Here is a 22662-nt window from a genome sequence, read left to right as displayed (position 1 = left end):
GGAAATTTAGAAATTGGAATCAGTTTGAAATCCTTTTTCGATAGCACTCAAAACATCGTGTGAGTGAAGAGCTAGTTGTATTTCACAAGAACGAAATTAAATCCATGTTGACTGTGTCTCAATAGACTGTTCTCTTCGAGCTAATTCATAACGTTCGAACACAAGTTCCAAAATACTGTTGCATATCAACTTTAATGATATGGGTCTGTAATTTAGTGGATTGCATCTGTGCAACTTTCCAGTCTTTGAGTATGGATTTTTCGTCCAGTGAGCAGTTGTATCTGATTAAGCATAGAGCTGTTGGATCAGCATATTCTGGAACAAAAGTAATTGATTTACAGTATGGACTGGAAGACTTGCTTTATTAAGTGATTTACATTGCTTTGCTACTCTGAGGATGTCTACTTGTAAGTTAACTCGTGTTGGCAGCTGTTCTTGATTCAAATTCTGGAATATTTACGTCTTCTTTGGTGAAGGAATTTTGAAAGGCTGTGTTTAGTAACTCTGCTTTAGCAGCACTGTCGTTGATAGTATTTCCATTACTATTAAGCAGAGAAGTCATTGATTGCGTCTTGCCCCTAGCATATGAGATGGAATCCAAAATTTTTGCGACCGGTGCTGCCATCTGGAAAGTAGAAGTAGTAGATCTTTGCACTGCTAGCTGGCGAGAGCTGCACATTTGATGAGTCAGTGTGTGGAGTGGTATTGAGCTGGGAGGATGTGTTGCGAATCCACAGTGACTTCTGTGATACTCTTGTGTTTGGTGTGAGGCGATTTTATGATGGATCCGTGAACAGAACAATGTGTGTGCATCAAATTCTGTGTGAATCTCGTGAAAAGTGCTATGGAGACCCTTGCAATGATTCAACAAGTGTTTAGGGGACAGAGCATGAGAGCAACAATCGTCCCAGTGGAACCTGGGCTCTCCAAAACTGAAAAAAGCGAGACAGGTGAAGAGCATGATCATAGTTTTCTTTGATACCATGGGAATTGTGCACAAAGAATTCGCTCCACCCGACCAAACAGTGAATTCCGCATACTACTGTGACGTTTTGAGACGGTTCTGTGAGGAAGACTGCCTTAACTTGGCGTCAAGAGAACTGGCTGCTGCATCTCGACAACACGCCCTGACACAAGTCCTTGCTCATCAGGACCTTTTTGGCAAGAAACAACATGGTAGTTGTACCCCACCCGCTGTACTTGCCAGATTTGGCACCTTACGACTTCGCACTATTCCCAAAACTGAAAGTCAAGTTGAAAGGCCATTGGTTTGACACTCTAGAGAGGATTCAAGAAGCATCGCTGGCGGTGATAAACATCCTCAAAGAACAGGACTTCCAGAAAATGTTTGACCGGTGGCAGAAGTGCTGGGACTGGTGTGTATGTGCAGATGGGAACTACTTCGATTCTGATGGTGACCATAAGTCCGAAGGTAAGGTTTTCAACAGATGGCAGCACCAGTCCCAAAAATTTTGGGTAGCACCTTGTATGTTACATGTGACCGCAATCTCTGGATTTTCTGTAATGTTTTGAGACAGTTTTGTTGTGGAAACTATCATAAGCATCTCGCTTTGAAGCCCTTGCTAAATGTCAAGCTTCTGTAAAATTTAGCTAACCTGGGAGATTTTACATTCATTTAAATTTGGCATGTTTTTTTTTAGGTGTTTCTGCAGCAGTGTGCTGACCCGTTTTGTGTACCATGGGGGATTAGTGCCTTCTTTTGTTAATTTATTTGGTATAAATCTTTGAAATACTGTTGATACTATTTATTTGAATTCAAACCACATTCAACATAAACTTATTCTGTTAATTTAAGAGGAGTGGATATTGTCTCTCAGGAAAATGTTAAGCGAATTTTTGTCTGCTTTTTTGAATAGATTTTTTTTTGTTTGTTTTTGGTGGATTTGAGAGTTTGGTATTCATTCTCACTACAGCAACCCTGTGTTCACTAATTCCTGTATGTGATCTGATGCTCATTATTAGCTCAGGATTATTTGTTGCCAAAAAGTCAACTGTGTTTTCACAACTGTTTACTTTTAGAGTGGGCTTATGAATTAATTACTAGAAGTTATTTTCAGAAAATCTGTTTAGCACATTTTATGTGTACCTACAGATTTAAACATGTATTTCTGGTAACCTATTGAGAGTCAATTGAAGTCATCACCAACCATAATTGTATATTTCATGTACATGTTTGAAATTAGAGTCAACTTCTCTTTGAACCTTTCAGCGACTCTATCATCTGAGATCATAGCTCGGTAGAAGAATCCAATTATTATTTTATTCTGGTTGCCGAGAATGACCTACCCATACTAACTCACAGAAACTATCTACTTCAATTTCAGTGGAAGATAAACTACTTCTAACAGCAACAAATATGCCACTGGTAACTGTATTTAGCCTAGCCTTTCTGAACACCATTTGGTACTTCGCAAAAAATTTGGCTGTACTTTTCTCCGACTTTAGCCGGCTTTCAGTGCCTGTAATAATTTGAGCATCAGTGCTTTCTATGAGGTTCATTCAAATGAAACCTGGTCAGTGCATTTACCTTTGCCTTACACGGAAGGTGGCACTACATAACTGTGGGTATGGTGGCGCTATCTATTGATAGAGAGACTGACACGTATGCACCGTTTGATGTTGCGCAGCACCAGTGTGATTTCACGCTGAAGAGAAGGTGGTCACACAAGTTTTCGTCCACTATTTAACGTGCAGGCAAGTAAGCAGACACAATGAGGAATAATATGATTTTTTTGCAGCGGAGGGAGTTGGAGGCCGTGAAACGTTTCAACAGGTGAAGCCTGTGTTTGGTGAGTACAGTCAGAGTCGTTCAAGTGTTGTGGAATGGCCCAAACGATTCCTTGAGAGGCGCGAGTCACTGGAAGATGATGCTCATCCTGGACAGGCTCATCGTGTCATCACACCGGAAATGGTTGCGAAAGTGAATTTCTTAGTCTTGGACAACCGCAGAATCATCATGGACGAGATCCATTTCTTACTGGGTATTAGCACGGGCACCGCCCACACCATAATTCAACAACACTTGAACTTTCGAAAAATCTGTGTGCATTGGCTTCCCCACCAACTGACCGCCGAACAGTCCACTATTCGAATGGCACTGTCTTTGAGTCATCTGCAACATTAACATGAGGAGGAATACGGCTTTCTATCGCGTACTGTCACAGGTGACAAAACATGATGTCACCATTTTGAACTGGAAAGCAAGAGTCAGAGCAATCAGTGGAAACATGCGACCTCACCATCTCCAAAGAAATCGGAGGCTGTGCACACCAGTTCTGGTAAGGTGATGATGTCCTATTTTGACCACAAGGGCCCTCTGCTTGTCGAGTTCCTGGAACAGGGAACCATAATCATTGCCCAGCATTATCAAGCCACTTTACAGAGCCTTAGACAAGCCATCAAGTCGAAATGCTGAAACATGTTGTCCGATGGTGTTATCCCCTTCATGATAATGTCGCCCGCTCACACATGGCCATTGCGGTGAAGATGACATTGCAGCAGTTTCGGTGAGAAACACTGGAACATCCACCATACAGTCCCGACCTTTCACCGTGTGACTTCCATGTGTTTGGACCTCTAAAACAAACTATTTGTGTGACTTGGTCCAGGCCTGGATCTGACAGCAGCCAACTAGCTTCTTCAAGGATGGAATCAACCGGCTGGTGTTGCAATGGGATAAATGTGCCAACAATTTTGGTGACTATTTTTGAGTATGTGTACTTTGTATAACTATATTGTTGAGTTAACAAAATCGTTACCATTACTTTACACTAGTGACCAGGTTTCATTTTGAATGCCCCTTATATTAGCGCTTATAGCTCTCGTACTTTCTGAACACAGCTATGACAATTTACAACTGTTAAACCAATGATTCCTAGTTTTACGTTCTTCCTGTGATCGACTTGCACTTTTTAAGATTGAAGCCCTTTGTGTTTTTCCCCAAGGCCCTCCAACCTAAAAAAAACACCCAGTCCACACCACACACTCCCCCTATCCATGTAGCTGCCTCCTGCATGGTATGGACTCCTGACCTATTTAGTGGAAACCAAAACCCCAACACCCTATGGTGCAACTTGACCCCTGTGGTACAAGTTGATGAATCTGCAGCCTACATAATTGCAGAACTGTCTTGAGCCTCTTGTTCAGACCCTCCACTTGGCTCTGTACCAGAGGTCCGCAGTCAGTCATCGACTATGCTGCCAATAGTGAGTTCTGCTTTCATCTTGCAGGCATGGCTTGACAGCCTTTACCACTTACGATAGATACTCAGAACCAGAGAGCATCTCTTACAATCCAAAGTGGCACACATCATTGGTACCAAAGTGAGCCACCACTTGCAGTTAACCACACCTTGTGCTCTTCATGGCATCTGGAAGGCCCCATTCCATGTATGGAATGACTCCACTCAGTATGCACAAGAAGTTCACAGTGGCTTCCTCCCCTCCTTAGCAACCATGTCCACGTGAGCCCCCATAATGCACTTAACATGGGTTTCTTCTGAAACAGGACATGTTGACTGAGGGACAATGTCAGCCACAGATAACACCTGGAAGATGTTTGTCAGACTAACTGGGGAGGCCTTATGTTTGCCACCTTGCACTCACCTTGGGAATTTCGCCTTTTGCTGTCTGCCCTGCTCCGAGATGACATTCCACTCGATCACAGGTGAGGGGTCAACCTTAATGCGAGCAGTAACTCGGATGGCCACCATTGCGGGCAGATTGGGGGGTCATACTGGGCATTCGTTGGATCCCCACGACCAGTCCATAACAGTGATGCCCATCCACTGCAGACTGAAGCCGTGTAACCAAAGCAAACACACCCAGGAGCTGAGAGCGAAGTGTCAACAACTCAGCTTACATCTACTCAACAGCAATCACGGTCTCTATCAATATGGTGGAAAACCATACTATAAAGACAAAATAATGACGGTTGACAAGAACTGCAGCACTCTACTGTAGATACTAAAGAAAATGCAAGAACTGTGTCCAGTAAATTAAGTCAACTAGCAGAATTTCAAAGGCTAAACTACTGAAGAACACAGATGGAACTATATAATTTGCTCCTGGTTAGGAACTCGTAGAATGTCACAAAATCTGTTACTTTTGTGATAAAAACGAAAATGCAAGAACTGTGTCTAGTAAATATTTAATTAACACACAGAATTTCACGTACTAAACTCCTAATAGTTCACAAAGGTGCTGCCATATCCACTGTTATTTATTGATGCCATTTTATAACATAGGAAATGCCAGTTTTACATTACAAGACTGTTAAACGATTTTCTAAAACAACTTTGCATCTAAATTAAACATACAAAGCCAGGAGCTGAAGTCTAGCACGTCCTTTCCTATACAACCCTCAATTGTCATTACAGGGTAAAATAATATCAACCAATCTCTTAAAATAATGAAACAGTATCAAAATTGTTACAGTCCATACAGGAAGTCAGTGCTAAAATCTAAAATTTCTTTTTTTAATTATATGTTATTCGAATGCTGCCTGAAGAAGTAAAATAAAATGAAGTGCAAGACCTAAAACTACTGCATCTTTTTTTTATTTACGTTGTGGATATGTGTGTGTGTGCGTGCGAGTGTATACCCGTCCTTTCTTCCCCCTAAGGTAAGTCTTTCCACTCCCGGGATTGGAATGACTCCTTACCCTCTCCCTTAAAACCCAAATCCTTTCGTCTTTCCCTCTCCTTCCCTCTTTCCTGACGAAGCAACCGTTTGTTGCGAAAGCTAGAATTTTGTGTGTACGTTTGTGCTTGTTTGTGTGTATGTCGACCTGCCAGCACTTTCATTTGGTAAGTCACATCATCTTCGTTTTTAGATATATAACAAACCTTCAGTTACACAAGGACTAAACAGTAAATAGCACCGTACTAAGCATCATCCAACACAATCATTATCCTTGTCGTATTGACTGCATTCGAAGCCGAAACTTTATTTGTTCATTGATATTTTGCATAAAATTGTAGCTAAATGTATTACTTCCTTTAAGAGTGAAAGGAATGTGTCATTATATTACTAGCATGTGATTCTCACTTGCTACAACATTTCAAATGTGTATCACCATTAGGTAGGAAATTAAGCAAATGGGACCTAGGTAGGTTGAAAGAACCAGAGGTTTTTGAGAGTTTCAGGGGGAGCATTAGGAAACGATTGAATAGAAGAGGGGAAAGGAATACAGTAGGTGATGAATGGGTAGCTTTAAAAGATGAAATAGTAAAGGCAGCAGAGGATCAAATAGGTGAAAAGACAAGGCCTAGTAGAAATTGCTGGATAACACAGGAGGCATTGGATTTACTTGACGAAAAGAAAAAAACATAAAAACTTGGTAAATGTAGCATGCAAATGGGCAAACAAATATCTAAAAAATGAGATTGACAGGAAATACAAGATAGCTAAGCAGGAATGACTGGAGGACAAACAAGGATTTAGAAGCATTTTGCAATAGGGGAAAGACACACTGCTTACAAGAAAATCAAAGAGGCCTCTGGAGAAAAGAGAAGCAACTGTGTGAATATCAAGAGCTCAGCTGTAAAACTAGCCTCAGGAAAGTAGGGAGAGCTGAAAGGTGGAAGGAGTATATACAGGGTCTAGACAAGGGAGATGTGCCTGAAGGCAATATTATAGAAATGGAAGAGGATGTAAATTAATATGAGATGGGAGATATGATACTGAGAGAAGAATTTGACAGATCACTGAAAGACCTAAGTTGGAACAAGGCCCTGGGACTGACATTCTGTCAGAACTACAGATAGCCTTGGGAGAGCCAGTCATGAGAAAACTCTTCAATCTGGTGTGCAAGATGTATGAGACAGGCGAAAACCCTCAGACTTCAAGATGATACAATAATTTTAATCCCAAAGAAAGCACGTGCTGACACGTGAATATTACCGAACTATCGGTTTAATAAATCATCGTTGCAAAACACTTAACACAGTTTCTTTACAGAAGAAGAAGAATGGAAAAACTGGTAGAAGCCAACTTCGGGGAAAATCAGTTTGAATTCCAGAGAAATGTAGGAACAAGCATGGCAATACTGACACTATGACATATCTTAGAAGGTAGGTTACGGACAGGCAAACCTACATTTATACCAGTTGTAGACTTAGAAAGGTTTTGACTGGAATCTCTCTGAAATTCTGAAGGTAGCAGGGGTAAAATACTGGACCGAAAGGCTATTTACAACTTGTACTGTAAGCAGATAGCAGTTATCAGAGTCAAGGGGCATGAAATGGGAAGCAGTGGTTAAGAAGGTAGTGAGACATTGTTGTAGCTAACAGCAATACGGGTTTGTATACAGGAGAAAGTGCTAGTTGGCACCTCTTGGCTCTGTATTTTTAATTTATATGCTAAGTTAGTTTTTAAAAAAAATTGTTATTAACCACCTTGTAACGAAAAATTCATTCCCTATGTTAGAAAATGTTCTCAATAAACGACAGTGTATGTGGCAGTACATTAGGAAACTAGTAGTCAGTGCATGCCCTTACGTATGAGTGCTACAACTATGAAGGTGTCGTATTAACCACTAAATATCATGTTTGTCAGTTTGATTGTCTCTTTCAGGTGAAACAGTAGACACACAGGCCGTCATGTCAATGAATGTAATTTTTGCTCACAGTTTGACTTCCTTGTAACAAGCAGTCCATGCCTTTTGGCACCATATTGTGTGATGAGTTACAATTAATAACAAGGTATATAAACACATATAATACACTCCTGGAAATTGAAATAAGAACACCGTGAATTCATTGTCCCAGGAAGGGGAAACTTTATTGAAACATTCCTGGGGTCACATACATCACATGATCACACTGACAGAACCACAGGCACATAGACACAGGCAACAGAGCATGCACAATGTCGGCACTAGTACAGTGTATATCCACCTTTCGCAGCAATGCAGGCTGCTATTCTCCCATGGAGACGATTGTAGAGATGCTGGATGTAGTCCTGTGGAGCGGCTTTCCATGCCATTTCCACCTGGCGCCTCAGTTGGACCAGCGTTCGTGCTGTACGTGCAGACCACGTGAGACGACGCTTCATCCAGTCCCAAACATGCTCAATGGGGGACAGATCCGGAGATCTTGCTGGCCGGGATAGTTGACTTACACCTTCTAGAGCACGTTGGGTGGCACGGGATACATGCGGACGTGCATTGTCCTGTTGGAACAGCAAGTTCCCTTGCCGGTCTAGGAATGGTAGAACGATGGGTTCGATGACGGTTTTGATGTACTGTGCACTAATCAGTGTCCCCTCGACGATCACCAGTGGTGTACGGCCAGTGTAGGAGATCGCTCCCCACACCATGATGCCGGGTGTTGGCCCTGTGTGCCTCGGTCGTATGCAGTCCTGATTGTGGTGCTCACCTACACGGCGCCAAACACGCATACGACCATCATTGGCACCAAGGCAGAAGCGACTCTCATCGCTGAAGACGACACGTCTCCATTCGTCCCTCCATTCACGCCTGTCGCGACACCACTGGAGGCGGGCTGCACGATGTTGGGGCGTGAGCGGAAGACGGGCTAACGGTGTGCGGGACTGTAGCCCAGCTTCATGGAGACGTTGCGAATGGTCCTCGCCGATACCCCAGGAGCAACAGTGTCCCTAATTTGCTGGGAAGTGGCGGTGCGGTCCCCTACGGCACTGCGTAGGATCCTACGGTCTTGGCGTGCATCCGTGCGTCGCTGCGGTCCGGTCCCAGGTCGACGGGCACGTGCACCTTCCGCCGACCACTGGCGACAACATCGATGTACTGTGGAGACCTCACGCCCCACGTGTTGAGCAATTCGGCGGTACGTCCACCCGGCCTCCCGCATGCCCACTATACGCCCTCGCTCAAAGTCCGTCAACTGCACATACGGTTCACGTCCACGCTGTCGCGGCATGCCACCAGTGTTAAAGACTGCGATGGAGCTCCGTATGCCACGGCAAACTGGCTGACACTGACGGCGGCGGTGCACAAATGCTGCGCAGCTAGCGCCATTCGACGGCCAACACCGCGGTTCCTGGTGTGTCCGCTGTGCCGTGCGTGTGATCATTACTTGTACAGCCCTCTCGCAGTGTCCGGAGCAAGTATGGTGGGTCTGACACACCGGTGTCAATGTGTTCTTTTTTCCATTTCCAGGAGTGTATGTTCATACGTACTGTATATAAATATTTTCTGTACAGTATGTACTTTGTGATTTTAGGTGTGTGGTTTGAGAATGGGTGAGTCGGCCTGAAACCAGTAATCTCTCCAGCAATAAATATTATATTCATGCAACTGAGATGGACAAAATAAAAATTTATCAAATTTTCCACAATAGAGATAGTTTGCAAGTACTTTCACATGTTTATGAGGCTTAGTACTACACAGAAAATAGAAGGTATAAAATTCCTTCATAGGATCGTAGCATTATAAGTAACAGACCTCTTCAAAAATTTGTAAATATTAATGAAACACAGTTATTCAAGGTGAATGTCCTTAGTGGAAGCGGGTTGCAGTTATTAGGCTGGACTACAGTTTTCATAAAATTTGCCAAATGTTTTCAGTGTTCCGCAGTGATTAAATTTCAAGCAAACTGTAATTTCTATTACTATTTATTTGACAGCCTTGACTTTTTCTTCTGAATTCATTTCACAGAACGTTATATTTACCATCAAGGAGTTTCATGAAATAAATGTGACTGTGCTTTTCATGTGCTTTTCATTTACCTTGCATGTAGCCTTTTACTATCTAATAAAAAAGTAGCGTGGATGAGGTAAAACAATAAAGTTATTACAGTGTAATATCTTTGTTTGCACACTCTTCTGTAAAAGAAAATATATTTCAAAAATATAGAAAGAATAGATGGCTACTCACCACAAAGAGGAGGCACTGAGTTGCAAACAGGCAGTATGAAAAAGAACACTAGACATATTCAAGCTTTCAGGCAAAGTCCTTCTTGAGAACTCGAATTTTCATGCAGCAACAACCACAACAAGAACAAAAACTCTCACACACATGGATACTGTCTCCGGGTACAAGGTCTGGCTGTGACTGCATCTGACATGAGCAGCTATGTACTGGGGCAGGGAGGAGAAGGCATATGATGAGAGGAGGGAGTGATAGCAGGCTAGTGGTGGAGGAAGATGCTATTGCATCTCCAACACCAGCTTTTCTGAATTTGCACAGCTAGAAACTCTCCCTACAACATACCCTTTGTCCCCATAACTCCCCTGGCCTCAAACTTCGCTAGCCCTTTCCTCCGCCAGTCTATTCCTTTCCTGCGCTCGCTTCAGTACACACTCGCCTTGGGGTCCTGTTAATGGACATAGAAGTCCTTTCCTCTTCTCTGTACAGCAATATGAATCACTCAGGAATTAAATAAATAGGAAGTGTCGAAGGGTAATAATGGTTGCAGGAAAAATTTGAAGAAATTGAAAAAGACACAATTTCAGGAACGACTGACTCCGCACGTAGGAGATGCAAAACCACCTGAATTAAAAGCCAGTGCAGCAACATTAAGAGTGCAGTGGGAATTTCGCTCTTAAATGGAGAGAAGGTAGTGGACAGTTGGAAAGAGTACATTGAAGGCCTCTGTGAGGGGGAGGACTTGTCTAATGACCTGATAGAAGAAGACATTGGAGTTGGTATGGAATACTTAGGGGATCTATTATTAGAGTCAGAATTTAAAAAACATTTGGAAGACTTGAGATTAAATAAGGCAGAGGGGACAGACAACATTCCATTTGAACTTCTAAAATCATTGGAGAAGTGACAACGAAACGACTATTCAAGTTGATGTGTGGAATCTGAGATTAACGACATATCATCAGACTTTTGGAAAAATATCCACTTGATTCTAAAGATACTAAGAGCAGGTAAGTGCGAGAACTATTGCACATCAGCTTAATGGCTCGTGTATCCAAGTTGCTGATAAGAATAATATACAGAAGAGTGGAAAAGAAAGTTGAGGAACTGTTAGATGACAATCAGTTTGGCTTTAGAAAACTTAGAGGCACCAGAGAGGCAGTCCTGACACTGGGCTATAGTGAAAGTTGAGTATTACACAATATGTACCAGAACAAAGAGGAAACAGAAAGATTGGAACATGAACGAATTGTCCAGATTAAAAATGAGGTAACACAAGTATGCAGTCTTCATCCCATACTATTCAGTATGGGATGCATCAAAGAAGCAGTGACAGAAATAAGAGATAGATTAAAATTCAGGCCAAAAGGATATCAGTGATGAGATTTGCTGAGGACATTGATATCCTCATTGAAGGTGAAGAGGAATTAACAGATCTATGGAATCAAATGAATAGTCCATTGAGTGCAGAATATGGATTGATAGTTTACTGGAGTAAGACGAAGCTAGTGAGAAGTAGCAGAAATAAGAATGCTGAGAAACTTTATGACCAAATTTGTGATCACAAAGTAGACGTAGTTAAGAAATTCTGCTACTTTGGAAGCAAAATAACCCATGACAGTCGGAGCGAGAACATCTAAAGTAGACTAGAACAGGCAAAGAGGGCATTCTTGTTGTAAAGAAGCCTACTAGTATCAAACTCGGATCTTAATTTAAAGAAGTAAGTTCTGAAAATATATGTTCGAAGCACAGCATTGTATGGTAGTGAATCATGGACAGTAGGTAATCATGAACAGAAGAGAATGGAGTGTTTGATGTGTGGTGTTGTAGAAGAACAGTGGAAATTAGATAGGCTGATAAGGTATGAGGAGTGTCTCCACAGAACTGGCAAAGAATGGAATGGAAGGAACAAGATGATAGGACAAATGTGAAGGCATTAGAAAAAACTTCCATGATGCTAGAGAGAGGTTTAGAGGATAAGAACTGTAGACTTTACAGAGTTTGGAATATATCCAACAAACAGTTCAGGACATAGAGTGGAAATGCTGCTCTGAGATGAAAAGGTTGAGAGGAATTCGCAGTAGGCTGCATCAAATGAGTCAGAAGACTGATGACTCACAGAGGGGAGGGCAGCAGCCCTATCCTACCCTACCGTATGCCTCCATCATCTCACAGGCAATACTAGCACCTCCCCCCAGACCTATCTTACTATCCCTCACCCACCACTGTCACATTCCTCCTCCTTACTCCCACCATCCACAGTAGCATACTACTACTCACATCACATTCAGTTGCAGTCTTATCATTTGAGAGAGTTAGTTTCGTTTCTGAGGAAGGTCTTTGTACATAAGCTTAAGTAATTCTAGTTTCTTCCCCCACATCTAGAACTCAGTGACTCCTCTATGTGGTGAGTAGCAATCTGTCCTTTCCCAGGGTGTCCAGCAAACTGTGAAATTTTGAAAACCTGGAAAAAGCCAGTAATTTTCAAAATTGGAGAGGAAATAGATGGGTAAGAACCATAAATTTTATTTAAAAACATATTTTTGTGTGTGTGTGTGTGTGTGTGTGTGTGTGTGTGTGTTTGTGTGTAATACCCACTATTGATATACTATGAGTTTGAACCGTGTGTGATATTTCAAAAGGCATTTGAATATTCAAAGGGGAATCTACACATGATACACATAATACCCATTTGTAATACATTGTTTACACAGTGATTCATAACTGTTTTATACTTGTGGAGTGGTTGCATGAGATGGGGATATGAGGAAGCTGATTGGTGATACGGCGTAAGAGGTGGGGAGAGACGGGAGCATTCATTGATTCGAAGCCTGGCATAAAGTACAGATCAGCGACTGTCATAGAAATACTTGGAAGTAACAACTTCTGTAAAAATTATGTTAAACCTATTGTAACACTTAACTATATCAGCTGTTAGATCATTGTAGATGTCAGAAATCGAAAACAAACACCATAGTCACAAAGAGTAATGACTTGTTCCCATATGTATCGAAGAGATCTATGGGACTGAATGACTGCACAATGGCGACAAGCTGACATAATATTATGAATGAGGAAGTTAAAGGTAGTCATTGGTTTTACAGTTAGGTAATCCACAACTTGTGTTGATAAATCTGTAGCTTGTGAATGCTTGGTCGGCAATTTTCTTTAAAAGAGCGACAGTAATCTCGAGTGGTAATCAAATTAAAACAAGTTTTTTGTAACACAGTTACTCAAACAGGAGGAGACGAATGACATATTAGACATTTGTAATTGTCTCTTTTGCAGCATTATTGGTATTAAGTAATTATTCTCCCTTTTTTTAAAATTTTTAGTGTACTCTCCTGTTTGCGTTTGCATCCATTCGCCATACTATGAAACATTTAGAATAATTTTCCTCGCTTCATCCCGCATCGATGGCATCACAGATACAGATGGGCCAGAAGTAGTAGCAAGACAGTTCAATCTGAAATCGGCTACAAGATGTGCGCTGAAAAAAATTAAGAATGTATGTAAAGAGAAAATATTGTTGCTAAAGGGAAACATGTGAACATGCATTATTGGCATACTAGAGAAGTTGGGAGAAAGATTGCCGCTCAAGTACATCGTAACATGTGCAATTTCCTGCTTGAATCCAGAAATTGTGTTAAACCAGAAGTAGCTCAAAGAAGATTGACATTTTACTTGAAATTTTGGAATCGAATGGAAGAGTGTCGAATTCAAAGGCAGACCATGTCAATCTTCAAATTGTGGAGATCTGCAGAGAAAAAAGAATTGAAGATGATATGAAATAGAAGTGAAAATTATCTTGATAAATTCTGGATGAATGTAATTAAATTATCTTCAAAAACCATGCCCAAATTTCCAATATTTTATGCAAATTATTTTTATAATTCACATGGAAATGCTGCGGTTGAGCGAGGCTGATATGCAAACTTTGAAATTTTAATTTGAAAATCAAAGACAGGAAGTGCTATTGCTCAAAGGTACATAAATGATGCAATCCAGGATGCAAAAGGGGTAGACAGTTTCAGAATGACAAAAGTCCTATACACTGTTTTTGCAATGCCCATTGTTTGTAGAAAGATGGTATGAAACATATGGCGAAGGAAGGTGAAAAAGAAAAGGATTAATGATTATTGAAAAAACAAAAGCAAGCTGAAATCAAAGATTACATTAAAAAAAAAAAATCACGTGTTGGAGTGAAGCATCAAAAGATTTCAACAGAGATAGAAAGTTTAAAGAAATGATTTATTCATTTTCATCATGACTGATTTCTACAGCTTGTTTCCTTTAATCAGCAAGTTACAATTCATATATATTTGCAAAAACAGAATTTTTAATTTTTTACTGCTTGTAAATAAAAAAAAAATTTAAATATTAAATACTGTACTGTGATATATACTACTAAAGAAAAAACTTTTAATTAATTATCCATGTTCCAAAAATTTCCAATATAAATTTTTTAAGAAATGATGATTTAGACTCAAATTTAATAAAAAAGCAATATGGAAAAAAATTGCCTTGAAAATTTTGAATTCGAAAATGATGCAATCATTGGACACCCTGTTCGCATATAGTTTTTATTTCACCCTGGCCTTCCCATTGTTTAAATGTGTTTCAGTGTTCTAAATTAATTATTATTTTGGTGTGGTAATGATACAAATATGTATGCTTTGTGTAGCTTGTTATGAAACAGTTATAAACTGATATGCCAACATTTACAGACTCCTTTGGCGTTGTAACAGAAGTTATCAAGAGTAATGTGGAGCGTTTAATTGCAGAGTTTCCGACTGGTCTGCCTGTTGGAAAGTTCAAGGAAATGTATAAGGTACATTGAAATTAAATTCTTGGCCATTGTTCTTTTAGTTAATATACTTACTGAATGTGTAGGTGCTACATTGTGCCATTATTGAAAGGTTCGGATGTGATGTTATTTTCTTCTGTTATAATTTGGGAAAAATCCTCCACAAATCCAAAACAGTAAAAACCTTACATTCAAATTACTCCTCCCACAACCACCCATCCACCCCCACACACAACCACCTTGTTCTCATTCCATGTCTGTTCCCCTATCGCCTTCCTCCCTTCCCTTCCCTCCCCTCCTGCCCCCTCCCCTCCTGCCCCCTCCCTTCCTGCCCCATCCCTTCCTGCCCCCTCCCTTCCCTCCCCTCCTGCCCCCTCCCCTACCTCCCCTCCTGCCCCCTCCCCTACCTCCCCTCCTGCCCCCTCCCCTACCTCCCCTCCTGCCCCCTCCCTACCTCACCTCCTGCCTCCTCCCTACCTCACCTCCTGCCCTCACCACCTGTCCTGCCCCCTCCCCTCTCCTGCCGTCACCACCTGTCCTGCCCCTGCACCTCTTCTCCTCCTTCCCCTTCCTCCCCCCTCCTCCCCCATCCAACACTTTCCTCTTCCATTCTTCCTGACCTCCACCCCTCCACCCGCCTCTGTGCCTCCACCCCCTCCTCCCCCTGTCAGTCCTCCTCCTCGTCCTCCTCTTCCTCCCTGCCAGTTGTCATCATCGTCGTCCTCCTCCTCCTCCTCCTCCTCCTCCTCCTCATGCTGCCTCCCTGTCGTTCCTCCTCCTCCTCCTCCTCCTCCTCCTCCTCATGCTGCCTCCCTGTCGTTCCTCCTCCTCCTCCTCCTCCTCCTCCTCCTCCTCCTCCTCATGCTGCCTCCCTGTCGTTCCTCCTCCTCCTCCTCCTCCTCCTCCTCATGCTGCCTCCCTGTCGGTCCTCCTCCTCCTCCTCCTCCTCCTCCTCCTCCTCCTCCTCATGCTGCCTCCCTGTCGGTCCTCCTCCTCCTCATGCTGCCTCCCTGTCGGTCCTCCTCCTCCTCCTGCCCTCCCTCTCTGTACCTCCTCATCCCTGTCTGTCCCTCCTCCCCCCTTCACTCATCCTCCCACTCTGCCTCTCCCCTTTCCCCTTAACTGTATGCCCTCCCTCCATCCCTTCTCGTCCCCCTCACTGTCTGTCCCTCGTCTTCACCCTTACTTTTAGTCCTTTCTCCTACACCTCACTCTTAGTCCTTTCTCCTCCCCCTCACTCTTAGTCCTTTCTCCTCCACCTCACTCTTAGTCCTTTCTCCTCCCCCTCACTCTTAGTCCTTTCTCCTCCCCCTCACTCTTAGTCCTTTCTCCTCCCCCTCACTCTTAGTCCTTTCTCCTCCCCCTCACTCTCAGTTCTTTCTCCTCCCCCCTTCTGTCTGTCCTCCCTCCTACTGCCCCTCCTCTCCCTCCTCTAGTCTCTCCCCTCCCACCTCCTCCCATCCTCCTCCCCTCCTACTCCCCTCCTTCTCCCCTCCTTTGTACTCCCGACCCTCTCTTGTCCTCCTGACCCCACCCTTTCTCCTCCTGCCCGCCTCCCTTCCCTCATCCCCCTCCCCTCCCGCATGCACCTCCCCTCCCGCATGCACCTCCCCTCCCCTTCCCTCCTTACCCTCCCCTGCCTCCTCTTCCCTGCCTCCTCTCCCCTGCCCTGCCTCCTCTCCCCTGCCTCCTCTCCCCAGCCCTGCCTCCTCTCCCCTGCCCCCTCTCCCCTGCCCTGCCTCCTCTCCCCTGCCCCCTCTCCCCTGCCTCCTCTCCCCTGCCCTGCCTCCTCTCCTCTCCCCTGCCTCCTCTCCCCTGCCTCCTCTCCCCTGCCTCCTCTCCCCTGCCTCCTCTCCCTTTCCTCCTCTCCCTTCCCTCCTCTCCCTTCCCTCCCCTGTACCCCACACCTCCCTCGCCCCTGTAACCCACGCCTCCCACCCCTTCCTCTCCTCCCCTCCCTACTCTCCTCCCCTCCCTACTCTCCTCCCCTCCCTACTCTCCTCCCCTCCCTACTCTCCTCCCCTCCCTACTTCCCTTCCTCCCTACTTCCCTTCCTCCTCTCCTCCCCCTCCCTCTTTGCCCTCCACTCCTCCCCTCCTTCCTCTCTCATCTCCTCCCCTCCCTTCCCCTATCTGCTCCCTCCTCCTCCCATTCACCTCCCCATCCTTCTCACCTTCCCCCTCCTCTCTCTCCTCCATTTCATCACAGTCGGTGTAGAAGAAATCGGAGGGCACAACGGACATCAAGCATAGTAGTTTTAAACTGATTTAGTACTGTTCAGTGTGATTCATAATTTCTTACAGCTGGACTTAAAAAGGAAGAGTTTTTCGTGACTAATTGGATCCAACAATTGTACTTTGTTGCAGTTATATTTTTCAGAAGATTTGAATGAAGAAGAATTAGGATTTTCAAGTTTGAACGCTATGCTACAAACATTACATGAAGAATTCATCCTAAGGGTACGGCAAGTTGGGAAAAATACGCTGTTATATCCTGCAAGAAATCTTGATTCTATCCAGCAGGAACCACCTCTCTGCACTTCAGTGATGGTAGATATATTATTTATTATGCTTGATCTATAATCCCTTATTTGTGTGTCTGTGCCTTTGAAGTACAAGTGAGTGATGTGTGTTCTTACACTGCATACATTACATTTGTGAGAGTATCATCACACTCATAAATTACATACTGTTTTGTGTGGACGCGTTCATTAATAATAAGGATGCATGTCTCTTTCAAAACCACATTTTTCAACGTTGCAAAAACAATTTTTAAGGAAACTATTGCTTCCCACATTTATTTTGCCATAAGCAAACAAAACAAAATTTATTCCTAAGTGAAATAAATCTCAGGTTCTGACTTCTTGTACATTCTTCTGTAATTTAAAATGATGACATTTTTACAATTACATGAAGTTAAAAAAACAGACATCACTCTGGATGGCTTCAGTTAACAAACAGGTGGCAGGATATGTTTCATGGCTTGACAGTGCTCCATTAATTTAAAAATGCAGTGTATGTCATACTGAAGGTTCACACAAGAGGTGGCCACTTTTCACGCGTGTAATGCTTTGTTTGTATGTCTGCTCCTCAAAGGTGAAATTATTACTGACTAAAATGAGAACTAAGCTGCTCAGAAGTTCCAGCAGTGAGCAAAACAGTTGGTCACACACACACACACACACACACACACACACACACACACACACACACAAAGCTATTCCAAACCTTCTCCTTTCCCTTCACCCCCCCCACCTCTCCCTCCTCCTCCTCTGCTTTCTCTTCTCTCTCCCCCCCTCTCCCTATCTCCCCCCTCTCCCCCCCCCTCTCTCTCCCCCTCTCCCCTCTCGCCCCTCTCCCCTCTCTCCTCCCCCCTCTCTCCCTCTCTCCCCCCTCCCCCCTCTCCCCCTCCCCCTCTCCCTCTCTCCCTCCCCCCTCTCCCCTCTCGCCCCTCCCCCTCTCTCCCGCCCCTCTCGCCCCTCCCCCCCTCTCCCCCCTCTCTCCCCCTCCCCCCCTCTCCCCCCCTCTCCCCCTCTCTCCCCCCTTCTCTCCCCCCTCTCTCCCCCCCTCTCTCCCCCCCCTCTCTCCCCCCTCTCTCCCCCCTCTCTCCCCCCTCTCTCCCACTCCCCCCTCTCTCCCCCCTCTCTCCCCTCTCTCTCCACCCCCTCTCTCCCTCTATCCCCCCTCTCTCCCCCCCTCTCCCTCTCTCCCTCTCTCCCCCTCTCCCCCCGTCCCCCTCTCCCTCTCTCCCTCCCCCCTCTCCCTCTTGCCCCCCTCCCCCCCCTCTCCCTCTCGCCCCCCTCCCCCTCTCTCCCCCCTCTCCCCCTCCCACCTCTCCCCCTCCCCCCTCTCACACCCCTCCCCCTCACCCCCCTCTCTCCCCTCTCCCCCCTCTCTCCCCCCTCTCATCCCCCCTCTCCCCTCTCTCCCCCCTCTCTCCCCCCTCTCCCCCCCTCTCCCCCCTCTCTCCCCCCTCTCCCCCCCTCTCCCCCCTCTCTGCCCCTCTCTTCCCTCTATACCCCCTCATCCCACCTCCCCCTCTCTCCCCCCTCTCTGCCCTCTCTCTCCCCTCTATCCCCCCTCTCTCCCCCCTCTCATCCCTCTCTCCCCCTCTCCCACTCTCCCCCCTCTCCCTCTCTCCCCCCTCTTCCTCTCTCCCCCCTCTCCCTCTATCCCCCCTCTCCCTCTCTCCCCCTCTCCCTCTCTTCCCCTCCCCCCTCTCTCCCCCCTCCCCCCTCCCTTTCACTCCCCTCCACTCTCCACCTCCACTCCCTCCACTCTCCACCTCCACTCCCCTCCAACTTCTCCACCTCCCCTCCACCTCCACTCCCCTCCACTCTCCACCTCCCCTCCACTCTCCACCTCCCCTCCACTCTCCACCTCCCTCCACTCTCCACCTCCCTCCACTCTCCACCTCCCCTCCACTCTCCACCTCCACTCTCCACCTCCACTCCCCTCCACTCACCACCTCCCCTCCCCCCTGCCCTCCCCCCCTCCCCCACCCCTCTGCCATCTCCCCCCTCCCCCCCTCCCCACCCTCTGCCATCCCCCCTCCTCTCCCCTCCCCTCCCCTCTGCCCTCCCTCTCCCCTACCCTCCTCTCTGCCCTCCCCTCCCCCTCTGCCCCTCCCCCCTCCACTCCCCTCCCCCCTCCTCCCCCTCCCCCCTCCACTCCCCTCCCCTCCCCTCCCCACCCCTCTCCCACTCCCCCTCCCCCTCTCCCGGGGTCGGCTCTATGAAAACCCTTCATCCTCTCAAGGTTTGCAACGTGCTGATGGGTTGCATGGCCGTTGACGTGAAACAGAGGGTAAACCTCTGTGGCATATGCAATCCCCCAGTTGTATAAGTATTCCTGGGCTGACATTTGTTTCCCTAGGGGCTCATGGGATCTCTATGGAGCGACCTCAGTTCACTCTACCTCTGATGGGATGGCTGTTCCATTATGTAGTCCATACACCATCCCAACAAAGAGAGCTTGGTTGATCAGTCTGCCGAAGAAGTCGCAAGGTACAGTGACAGGTCATTAGTCTGTCATAACACTTTCATTATAACCAAGAGAACAGAGAGAAATTTTGAGAAGGCATCCAGTTTCTGTATTCACAAGGTGTTGGAGGTTATTGCTGGGTCCTTAAAAAGCATTAAACAACTTCGTAGTGGAACACTTCTAGTTAAAACTGCCATGTCTTAAGCTTCTGGGATGCAAGGCCTTTGGTTGATTCGCAGAACACCGGTAATTTTTGTAAAAGTGTGGTTACCTGCTTTGATTAGTGGAGATGGGCACTGAGGAGATATGTGAAGTATGGCAAAATATGGTTGTCGCAGAAATACAGAACTATGAGGAGAGCCAATGATACAGCAGAAAAAACTGCAATATTTAGTCTGTTCTTCAGCACTGCTAAATTACCTGAACATCTTCTTGCAGGCTATATCTGTCTTAAGGTTTGACCAATTGTTCCCAACACAATATCATGCCTCAAATTTCAAAGATTTGGTCATACCTCTATGGCATGTAACAGGAGGGCTGTGTGTTGAAATTGTGGAGCCTCAGCTCATGAACTGGACATTTCCTCTGAAATATATAAGCTATTCCAGGAATCACCCAGTATGGAGCAGGTAGTGTGGTGTTTATGACTAGGAAAGGAAAATTAGGGAGTTGAAATTTATGAAATGCACTCTTTATCGTGAAGCTAAAGTAGCTTTCAGAGCTATGCAACCTCTGGTGTTTGCTACTTCTTTTGCATCAGTGCTGAAGAACCCAGTTGCCAAGTGGGGGCGCTACACTTGATCCTGAAACTAATAGGAAGCAGTCACTGAGGGATGGACTTCGAACCTCGGCCACATACTACTGCATACCATGAGACTTCCTCTAAGCCATCCCATGTGCCAATGCAGCCATCTCCTCCCATAAATAAGGGAGAATGTCACACAAAACGTCGTTCGAAATTGAAGAAAGTGGTGGCAAAACAATTTGATTGGTAAGCACTCTTCCTTTTCAGTGGTGATTTTTATGGCCAAGGATGGAGGAACTGGAGAATTGGGCACTGTGTAATGTTCTCCCTGATCTCACAGGTAAATCACCAATACTGAGGGAGGAGGAGGAGGACAGCTCTCTCTTATTGATGGCTCTCACATGCACTGTTAGTTCTCGCACCAATTAAGATCACAGCATGTTCACAATCCATTGGATGCAGATGCAATGACAGAACTCTTCCGGACACTCCATTCCTACTCATGGGTGACTTAAGTGCACAACAGTGTGCTGTGGGGCACAACTATCACTCGTTCAAGGCGTCGAATTATTGAGCATCTCGCCCATTTAAACTGCATCTGCCTTTTGAACTATGGTCAGATAACACACTTTTATACAACCACAGGGTCATTTTTAGCCAGTGGTCTTTGCTTTTGATCCCCAGCCATTTCAGACGGAGTTCAGCAGAAATGGCTGCAGATTTGCATTCTAGTGACCAATTTTTGGTGTGTATCCACCTACTGACTCAGACATTGGTCTGTAGGAGATTGGAAAGATAGATGTATCAGATGTACATTGGTTGTGATACAGTCAGCAGACTGTCCTCAAATAATAAGAATTTGCTCAGGAGATGGTGGACTATGTCACCCGTGTGATCCAAGGAGCTGCTGCTGATTCCACTCCCTGTGCTGGCAACCACCTCTAACACCGATCTGTGCCTTGGTGGAATGAAGAATGTCACTCAGCAATCAGAGCCAGGTGCAGAGCTTTGCATAAATTAATGCAACTCCATCCAACTACAGAAAACCTTTGTGCCTTCAGGTCTGTGAGAGCACAAGCGAGGCGAGTGATAAAAAGAGCGGAAGATAAACTTCCAAAAGAAATTCCCAACTTCTTTAAACTGTCCACTTCCACTACAGGCTCAGGTTTCAGCTGAACAGTTTCCTACCGTCACTGCATCAGTTGGACAAACTTCTGAGTTTCAGACATTGTGTAGGACTGCGGAGATGAGGTTCTGCTTCTCCATGTGTATGTGGAAGTGTACAATCTTCCATTCTCCGTGTGGGAATTCAGAATCAGCTCTATCTGCAGTCAGAGACACTGTTCCACATCTGGATCTGATTCATTATGCCATGCTCCATCATCTATGACCTGCAGCTAAAGGCAAACTTCTATCTTAGTTCATTCAGATCCAGTTTGAAGGACAGTACCCAGTCTTTTGAAAGGAAGCTATATTATTTTTTGAAGAACGACTTTTGTTTGAAGAAAACGAACTCAAAACATTTATATTTAATACGCATTACCTTATGGAGACCAGGCAAGGATTGCGCCAGCCCTGATAGTTAGTGGAGTGTACCCTTAAACCAGTTGTATCAGTAAGACTGAAATATATGGTTAATGAAATATATGGTTAACCATATATATCTAGCTCTTCGAATTTGGAGGTAACTTGTTCCACTCCCTGTGCTGTTTCAAGTGCAGACAACTTATTTCTACTAGAGACAGTAAAGCAGTAGTCCTCCTTCACTGCAACCTTTTAGTCAGTCTTTTTCTTTTTAATCTTGAAATAGCATACAACTTCGTGATACAACATCCTTCAAAACTTCATGGATGGGAACTACATAGGTGCCTGCCACTTCTTATTCCACCCTTTAAGAGAACAGGGGCTTTTGCTATCACTTTGGTGATGTCCCGTCTGACGACTTTCTTCAAGAGAATGGGGTCCTCCAAGGCACTGTACTCAATGACATTGTTCGCAATCACTGTCAGTGGGACCTCCTCTGCCGTCAGACTTCAGCTGACCGTAAGAATGCTGGAAACTTGGGCCAGTAAAACTGGTTTTATCTTATCATTTGAAAACATTATTTATGTTAAATTTAACCATGTTCACCACAGAGTACACCCACCAGAGCTCAAGATGGGTGCCACTATTTTAAATTTTAAGGACAATGTGTGCTTTATAGACATACCGCTTGATTCAAAACTAACCTGGCTTCAGCAGCTGAAACATCTACAAACAGA

At 44.9% G+C, this 22662-nt stretch overlaps 1 protein-coding gene across 1 annotated transcript in view; it reads left to right on the top strand.

Moving 5' to 3' along the window:
- The window catches only part of LOC126457138 (uncharacterized), a 288468-nt gene that overhangs the window by 114674 nt on the left and 151132 nt on the right, over positions 1 to 22662 (top strand). The window contains exons 9-10 of the mRNA XM_050093206.1: positions 14595 to 14698; positions 17041 to 17223. Of these exons, the coding sequence (XP_049949163.1) occupies positions 14595 to 14698; positions 17041 to 17223 (287 nt within the window). The remainder of the gene's footprint in view (positions 1 to 14594; positions 14699 to 17040; positions 17224 to 22662) is intronic.

This window comes from Schistocerca serialis, chromosome 2 (assembly GCF_023864345.2).
Source record: "Schistocerca serialis cubense isolate TAMUIC-IGC-003099 chromosome 2, iqSchSeri2.2, whole genome shotgun sequence".
NCBI lineage: Eukaryota > Metazoa > Arthropoda > Insecta > Orthoptera > Acrididae > Schistocerca > Schistocerca serialis.
Note: the sequence above shows the minus strand (reverse complement) of the source record. Positions and strands in the feature narration are given on the sequence as shown.